This window comes from Fulmarus glacialis, unplaced genomic scaffold, assembly GCF_000690835.1.
Source record: "Fulmarus glacialis isolate BGI_N327 unplaced genomic scaffold, ASM69083v1 scaffold32079, whole genome shotgun sequence".
Classification (NCBI taxonomy): Eukaryota; Metazoa; Chordata; class Aves; order Procellariiformes; family Procellariidae; genus Fulmarus; species Fulmarus glacialis.
In genome coordinates, this window is record NW_009233102.1 from 17,251 (window position 1) to 26,413 (window position 9,163).

The window sequence follows — 9,163 nt, forward strand, 5'->3', positions numbered from 1 at the left end:
ATGATAGAAGCATGCTTCTCCCAACCCTGATAACTCTAAATATATAGATGATGTAAATAGCTGGCACATGGATTGTTTTAATTGTGTTTCTCCAGTTTCACAGTTTGTTTGGCAAAAAATTTATGAGGCGTTGTCTTGAAGCTAACAGTTCCTCAGGATTCTGGGTAACTGCCTCAAAACAGGTAGTGTGGTGAATTGCATTTAAATGAGATGTGCTGATAAAAGGATGTATTTTAAAAGCCTCAACGTTGCTGTGAAGGAGGAGGGTCTCTAGGTATTGGGAATATAAATTTTCTTCTTAAGGTATATGCTGGTTGGGGCATCTGCTTCTTTGTCCCCAAGCGGTCAACACGTCTGCCCACATCTTCATTAACTTCTGTAAGAATCGACAAAATATCTTCACCCCTACAGCCAGAAGGAGAGCAAAAATTAAAAAATGACCTATTAATGAGCAGATGGCACTCCATTTAACACTTCCCAGATCATCTAGAAGATACAGTATAAGCATTTAAAACACAAAAAAGAAAACACATACTTTTCTCCAAATTTCTCCTTTTGTTCTCATTTCAGTCATATTAAAAACAGAAGACCTTTTCTTACCCTGTCTTGCTTGATTCAACCAGTAAAGAAAAATAACGGAATAAAATATTTTTTACTTAAATCCACTCAAGAATTTCACATTCTCCAGATTATCTCTATGGTTCTAGCAGTGTTAATGTAAATTTATCAGTGGCAAGCAAACAAATCACCAGCTTAACTAATTTTGTCCACCTCAGAACATGGGTTAGTGTTCCTATGTGAATTTGCCTTTGGAGGAAAAAAAAAGGGGCAAGTTCCTTCCATTTTTTCATGGAAGAGCTAAGCAAAGTATTTACCTTGGTACCAACAACTGTAGCTTGCTGCACAGGGCCTGAATATACCAAGCACCCTGTTGAATGTGCCGGAAAGAGACATATCCATCAATTGTGGCCATGCCTAGGAGGAAATCAGCCTCTTCAGGAATACTTTCAGAAGGAGAAACGCTCTGTTGCATGGAAGACAAGTCAGGAATTCGTGCATCAGCTTCAACATAGACAGGACACTGTATCTCTTTACCCTGGCATGCTTGGATAAAGAAGAGTTTGGGTTTTTCAGCCAGCTGTGGACATTGTTTGGCAGTGAAGTGAGACATGATCATGCGGATTGATACAAGTTCCTCATCTTTCCCATAGATCGCTCCTGATTCTCCATGAGATAGAATACAACATATAAAACAGTCCCTGTCTTTGTGATCTTGCAAATGCTGCCAAGTTCGCATGAGATCTTTAATCTCCCGAGATGTCAGATCTGTGTAAGTCCTCACATCCAGACCAAGCCATGTGAATACTCGCTCTAGTTCCCCTGTAATTGTAAGAAAGATAAAAGAAAAAATTGAGGCAGTAGAAAACCAGTTTATGAAGGTCACCATGCAAGTTAACCTGAACCAGGAAAGATGTTACACCCTGACACTTCTGCAGATTTAACCTTATACTACTATCAGCTAAAGGTTAACTGGAATAGAAAAAGATGGCATCAGCTCAAGCACAGAGTTCCTGGATTTTTCTAGACAAGTTTCAGAAAATATAATGACATTTTACAATGTATAATGACACACTAAGTGAGCTCACAAATGACACCTGAAAATATGAGGACTCCCTCCCTGAGTTTCCACTTAGATCTTTCAAAACCTTCCTCACATCATTATTTTCCAGTTGCAGTTTTGACTATTAGAGTTTCATACACAAGAGGTAAATAGGATGAACAGAATAAAATAAGAAGTATGCACAGAGTTGCTTGATTATGGAATTTTGCATTATATTATGTAGAATGATGGTTTAGTTTAGTTTTAGTTCTTTGTTATAAAGATAAAGGCTAAGTAAAAAGAGATTCTTAAAATGATTCAAGAATGATCCAACTGCATCAGAAACTCAGTGGTTACTCATTCTTTAACCCTTCCTCCCCTAGGATACACAAATGACATAATTTAAGACATATCAAACATTTTACTCTCTAAGAATATGAACTAACTAAAAATAGACAATAAAATATAGAGCAATACTAGACAATCAACTCACATGGGGAAACAGAGAGACTAATCCTCCAAAAATCTCACTTCAGTAACTTACCAGCATCTTTGCAAGAACCCTTCCTCTCCTGAAGAGACCTATCGAAGTTAACATTATTAATAACAAGACAAAATCCTCTGTGTGGACCATCCATTTTGTAGCTTGTCATCTTCTGTAGAAAGGAGAAGAAAAAAGCTTACAGCCTCAATGAATTTATTCAACTTATTTATATTTTCTTAACACGTCTCAAGATTGGCATCCAAAAATTAGAGGCATGGGTAAGACTGTGGGTTACTTCTGAAAAGCTGGAACTCAATGGTGCCTCCTTGTGTGAAAAGACATGGGTGAAGTCTCAAGCACACTCTGTCACCATACTATCAAACTGTAGAGGACAGGTTTAGCAGCTGGGTTGGTCATCTGTACGCAAAAGGGAGGATTCAGCAGCCAAACTCTGCGATCTGAATTGGTGACGAGGATAGAAGTCCCAAACTGTTTCCAACGTCACGACAACATTTTAACTTCAGATGGCAGAGGGTTCACAGTGAAACTATATGATGTTAGACATCTGAGTTGTTTTTTCAAGAGTAGTAATGAATACCTGGAGCAGGTGGTTCATACTGATCCACTGGAAAGGGACGCAAGCAGAACAGACAACTCAGAAGCGCATAAACCTGCCACACTACCAGTTTTGCTAAGTCTTAAAAGTTACCTCTCACTCTTAAGACAGAATGTTTTAAAAACTGAAAAGTCACCAAAACTTCAAGTACCATCTCGTCAAGTCCAACCTCGGTTTGAAATAAAAAAACTCCCACCACTCCAGTTCCTTTCTGCTTACTAGAGAGAGCAACAAACATCAACTTTTGTACATTTTAGTGAACAAACCGAAGGCAGCACTCCAAGCTCCTTCAACAGCAGCAAGAAGTACTTTTGCTACAGCAGTCTGAATATCAGGTGATGAAAAGATATGTTATGGCACAGAACTTCAAGAAATTAAATAGCTATAAACAAATGCAGCAACTTGCCCCCTCAATATCCAGGCTCATCAGAAGGAAAAAGCCAGAGGGAGAATTCAGTGGTTACACTGCTGTACAAGGTTAAAGAGTACACATAAGGTTTCTAAGAAGGGATCTGGCAAAAGGGAGACCTCTGGTTTATTGAGGAAGATTGTTACATGCCTGCAATAGCTTACTAAAAAACTCTTGCCTTCTTTTATCCTTCTCACAAGGTCTTTGCATGCTGCCCCTCATTAGTTTTAATTGCAAGATGCCCTGAGGCTTTTTCTAAGCCAGATCCAGAAAGAGAACTGTGAAGCTATGTTTGTTCTGTGTCTTGCACATTCTGCTGCCATCTCCAAAACGCACAACTTAAGAAAATGCCAAACGTTTTGCCTGTGTCAGGAAGGTAAGCAGAGGCACTGATGTGTGGATAACATCAAAGGTATTATGCCTGTTTTGCCTCCACCACACCTTTCAATATTGGTAAGTTTCTGGCCTCCAAGGTTAAAATATTGTCTGAAATGTTCCAGTTGATCAGAGAACTCAGAAAACTTCATGAGACACACAGACATCTCACACGTCCTTGCATGATAAATGTCATTACAGGGATGAAGACCTCACACACCCAGGTATTCATAAAGAAGGATTTAAGAGATTGTCTCAAACCTTGGATTCATTTTCTACATTGCTGAATTCTCCAGGCAGCTCCAGGTTCATTTCAGAGAAGCCTTGTGTAAGATTAGCTGCTTTGTTATCTAGGAAAAAAAACCAGCACAGATATTTATGAAGAGAAATCCAATATTGGTGGATGTAGCAAAAAGGAGTTTAGCTACAATACAGCGCTTTTTGTATATGAAACACTGTTTCATTGAAAGGAATAATTCCTCCGTACGAGATAGCATCGTCATGTTCAAAGGATCTATTCTGAACATGTCTCCAGTTATTTTTATTATATATATTTTTGTGACAAAGGCAAGGTTTCTGTTTGTATTGGTATTGTGAAACAATGATATCCATGGTGCAAAGATAGATTTCACCTGAGACATTAAAATGAATTTTTCATTTGGAAATCAGCTTAGAAATAAACTGTATTGTAAAAAGGATCTGCAATGTTACTACTGAAGCTCCCATTACAGATTTTTTTTTTTTGTTCCTGAATCACTGATAATAACTCTCAGACCAACTTTCAGAGCAAGGCTGCATTGACAGAGCTTGAAAGTGGAAAAGAGATGACAGATGTTGTACTGCTATACTTTGCAACTGGTCAATTCAATGTGGAGACACAAAGATGGATGTAAACTACCCACTGTTAATTGTACAGAATCTTTTCAGAGATCTGGTCAAAAATGTAACTTTATTTATTGCTGCTTTATTTACTTCTCCTTCTGAATGCCCTAAAACACTTGTCTCCTTCTGTGCAAATCATACACTATTTAATGCATTCAAAACATCCATCTCTACCATGCAACACTCCCGGGCTCTTCAACCATAACGATCTATACAGCAAAAGAAGTCAGAGGTAAAATCCCACACCCAAAAAATTAACATCTCAGCTTTATAAACAGTCATAGTGTCCCATTCTCTTGTCCTCCAAGGGATATTTAAATAGAAAACTTGTTTTTCTTTTCAGGAAAGAAATAATCTTTTTGCTTCTAATCAGAGCAGCCCTTATTTCACTTCCCAGAAAGCACATTAGTCAGTTTCTAGTAAATGACTGACAAAGTACATAGGATTTGCCGATTTTCTCTTGCCTCTTTTATATAAGAACAGAAATCCTTCAAATCTATTTGTGTAGAAAGCAAAAGACCCTTCCCAGAAGACAACAAGGTAAGTGTGTTGCATTAAACCAAATGCTAGAAATTTCCCAGAGGAAGTAAAGGAATGCAACGTTAAACATAAAGGTAATAAAAACAAAACATATTTTCAGAAATTCTTACCATTGATATTAGAACCGACAGATTTGATCGAGGTCTCCTATTTTTTGAGTGGGGGGAATACCATGTTAAAAGTCATTAGTATATACAGTAAGTTTTCATAGTGATTTTAGCAAAACAGGCTTAATACAAAGCTCTTTAAGTATTGAGTACAAAAAATACTGAATTCCTAACAGCAGCAAAGCATTTAATAATGAAATTACAAAAGACTTCCCACTTAGAGCAAATCTCACAGAGCTGGAAACAACTATATTTTCTCTTGAGGATAAAGGGAAACAGCAAAGAATTTTCTTTCCCTTCCAAATGATCCTCTCACTATAGGGGAAGGCAGTCACTATAAACAAAATAAAGGTCCCAACATAGTCCCATATGAATTCTCTTGGATATTCAATTATTTGAGTATAAATTGTTATAACTAGTGATTCTAGTCCTGCCTACAAGACACCTTCTAGCAGTAAGTGTAAATGGTTTATTATACAGCATGGAAAAAGTGTGTAACTTCTCATCATTTTAAAGAAAACTCAAACATGATCATCAGGATTATGGAAACAGTCTCTTAGTCTTTTTTAAAAATTCTTTTAAATCTATGTTTTCTTAAAAAAATTACATTCATTTTCTTACTGTGCCAAGTGCCACGCATGAAGGCTTCCTCAAACCCTCTGCACATGTAGAGCAAATACAGCTCAAAGCAGCAGTAATGCAAACCCTTCTGATACTAAATAGCTCATTTTCCTCAGCTCTTGTCTACTAGAACTTCACTTCTGGGAAGTATCCTTAGAAAGATCACTGGTTCTTCTCATTCAGAATTAGGTTAAAACTCCCTCTCTTCCTCTCCTTTTCCCCAAAAAAGAGATCAGTTATAGCCCTGATAAGTTTCCTAATCTGATTCATCACGCAGCTGCAGGAGGGGTTTAACTGATCAAGGACTGGCACATTGAGAAAATGGGACCACTTCCTTTAGCAGCAGCAGCTTGAACTGATCATCAAAGGACGGCATTAGCCATTAGAGATAGTTTAGCGTTGATCAGCTGAAACTTTAAAAATCAGCACCAACTGACTGACCCATTCTCTAGAAGGCACCTGTCTAGCTTTTTCTCTCACTCATTTCTCTTCCTAACATTATTTTTTTCCCCAATTGCACATGACCAATAGTAGTATTTTTGACTTCCACTATTTGATACTATATGCAGCTGTATTTCTTACATGCTGAACAAATATGCTTGTTCCCCTCCTAAACGAAGTAAGAAGATTTAGCAAAAAATCTCACAGCCAGTACGGTTTCAAAATAAAGGCAAGAAAAAACCACAACCCCCCAAACCACTAAAACCCAAGTTGGCAGTATGTACTCCAGCGTACCTGTGGGGAAGTGAATACTCTGATGTCTCCAGTGTGAGACAGTGAAGACTCCTTGACTGGCAGAGTGTTCTCCTGCTGAGGTAGAGACACTAAGAGCAGAAAGAGACAAAATGAGAGAAGCCAAGTGCCTTTTAGTTAAACCAGTATGAATCTGCACATTAGGCAAATGTGGACCTATACTTACTGAAAGATGTATTAAAATAGAAAGCAACTTTGAAACACTCAGAAAGCATGGGGGAATGGAACTCATGAAACACTGAGTGCCCTTGCACCTACTGGGGAAACTTAGCTTTGTACTTCCCAGAATTTGTTTCCCAGTGCTTAAATAAACGGAAATAGAACTTTTTCCCCAGTATGCTTATAGTCACTCCACAGGACATTAAATGAAGGAGTATTACAAACTGCAGTATAACCCCTGATAACATGAATCACACATCTAACAACAAAGCCTACCACGTATCAGACACACATGCACACAGAGTTTGCCTCTCCAGCTTATTAGCAGGCAACTGCCTTGTTGTAGTGTGCATTCATACATCACAAAGTGCCTTTTACAGGACAGTCATCATCATCTCAACACTATTCATGGGGAAATGGAGAAGTGCGACATAACTATAAATAGACTTTCAGTTTCCCAGCCTGTTCGGGATGTGCTGGACGGCTCTGTGTGGCCTCAGATATTCCAGCACATCCATACTGGAATTCAGCTAGGAAGTAATGCAAGCTAGGGACTGTTATGCCAAATTTGGGTGTGAAGATGAACGATCCCACTCTAGCTCCTGTTCCAGCAAGGCACACATAGGACCTTGAGGTTCAGTTGCCCAGACCCTTCTAGTGCTTCCTGCATTTTAGCAAACCTACTCCCTGACTCTGAATTTCTCACCTTTTGCCCTTTTGTAGCAGTTTACTGTTTCCACGAGATCAGGCGAAACATTCATACAGACTTCCTCCAGCATCTGTACATTGTTTTCAGTTAAAAGGCCCTGTTTTTCCAATAAAATCAGCAATTCCAGAGCAGACTGACAGCCAAAAAGAGAGTAAAACATAGTTATTGTTCCTTAGAACTCAAAAACCTGCCTCAGCCCTGTCTGCTTTGCTTCCTACCAACAAGGTCCAAACAGTCAATTTTACATCACTGTGGGAGGTGGAAATGTTGCTCCACAGAAAGCTACTGGTTGCGTTATTATTTGGTATGGTCACATTTAAACAGATTCACCCAAACCATATTAATGACTCTTGGGTTCAAGAAGGCTTTATTGCTGTGAAACGGTACTAATGACATACGGACATGAATCTCCTTTGCATGTGGCTCAAGCAAGGCGAAGATTTGATTTGTCACCCTTTTATGATCTAATGCAAGACTGTGGACTGCCAGTAATTGACCTTGGCACAAAGCACCAAATTCCACATTTACCTGTCAACAGCTTCCTCCTTGCTAACCTTATAAATACTGACGAGCCTAGTTACAGATTATGCCCTATTCTGCCAAATACTTTTCTCTTCACGCTTTTCCTCCTATTTCCCCCCTCCTTCTTCCCTTCCCGCCATATACACATTTGGCACTCTCCTCACATACAAGAGTTATCCGTCGCTTTGGAAGACAGTTTTGCAGGAGGAAGATGATATCCTTCAACATCTCATTGGTAATGTTCTCTGACAATTCATACAGCATCTGCCTGTAACAGAGATCCAGTGAGATAAAAGCGGAACAGAAGACAGTGTAGAAACGATAAGCAATCTGAGAATTTAAAAACGGAAACAGTGTGGCATAGATGGCAGTAATGGAGAGAACAGAATCCCACTGCAAGCTTACCTGTACGGAGACACTCTTCCCTTCTCATGCAGACATTCTTGCACTTTCTCCTTGGTATAACCAAGTTTCTTGAGCAAGGAGTGACATTTAATTCTGTATAAGAGTTCAGCTAGTAGGAAAGTATCTTCCTCATTCAGATATTCTTCAGCCATGAGAAGCTGAAAGATGTCCACTGCTGACTTCACACTTTCTAGTTTTTTGAAGGGGAGCAAGTCAATACAGAGAAATTTTAAAGCTGCTACATCTTCAGCCACCAGATTTTCGTCAATGTGCAGAAGCTGCTGACGGAACTTCAAGCTGACATCATCCTCCATGTTGCTGGAACCAATAGTCTCTGCCTGAAAGTAGAAAGCAAACGCTAGTAACACTTGAATCTTCAATACAACAAACCTTGTAATAAGATTTCATCCAACAGCTGTTTGGAAGCCCTGAATTCTCTGCAGAAGAGGAGTTTCCTTTTAAATAAATTTGAAACTTACTTCCTTCTCCAAACACAAGACTACAACAAAGACCAGATTTGGCAGAAGCTATGAACAACCCAGTCTAAATTTGAAGTTAGCCCTGCTCTGAGCAGAAAACTGGGCTAGGTGACCTCAAGAGGTCCCTAAGTTCTTCTATTTCTTGCAAACATCTTCCACATTCAGATCTTTGCTTCTCTCCACCATAGGTGGCAAGAGTCCCTGCAGTAACTTATTACAATTCTCAGTGGAGAGAGCACAGTGGTTCACACATACTCCTTGATCTGCAGTCCAAGGGCTCATTCTTCTCTGGCTGTAGCAGGGAGGTGTTCCTCTGTTACAAGCCTGACACGCAAGCTGAAGCTGTGGAATATCCATCCTCCCCCAGTCATATCTTGCTACCAGACTGTGTTTCACATTTGGCAATGGAAAACCTTAAAGCCTCCCTTATAAGTAAATGTCAACTAAAATGTAATAGCGCTCAACGCTTAGTCTAAATAGGCACAAGCAACTCAACCTTACT

At 39.2% G+C, this 9,163-nt stretch overlaps 1 protein-coding gene across 1 annotated transcript; it reads right to left on the reverse strand.

The window, feature by feature from the left end:
* Positions 1-242: 242 nt before the first annotated feature.
* On the reverse strand, positions 243-8,511 carry LOC104082183 (caspase-10-like). Its single transcript, XM_009585201.1, has 9 exons — positions 8,183-8,511; positions 7,946-8,045; positions 7,253-7,388; positions 6,370-6,458; positions 5,017-5,053; positions 3,746-3,834; positions 2,145-2,256; positions 876-1,380; positions 243-405 (listed from the first exon to the last, which is right to left on the reverse strand). The coding sequence occupies exons 1-9, from the start codon at positions 8,494-8,496 to the stop codon at positions 243-245; spliced, it is 1,545 nt and encodes a 514-aa protein (XP_009583496.1). The 5' UTR covers positions 8,497-8,511.
* Positions 8,512-9,163: the final 652 nt, after the last annotated feature.

Bases quoted from the DNA above. Each gene is read 5' to 3' on its own strand.
- LOC104082183 (XM_009585201.1), bottom strand. From the start codon at position 8,496: ATGGAGGATGATGTCAGCTTGAAGTTCCGTCAGCAGCTTCTGCACATT. The intron at 8,046-8,182 runs GTAAGCTTGCAG...TCTCTGTTACAG, and splicing joins GGAAGAGTGTCTCCGTACAG to GCAGATGCTGTATGAATTGT. The intron at 2,257-3,745 runs GTTTGAGACAAT...TCCTTTCTACAG, and splicing joins ATGTAGAAAATGAATCCAAG to AAGATGACAAGCTACAAAAT.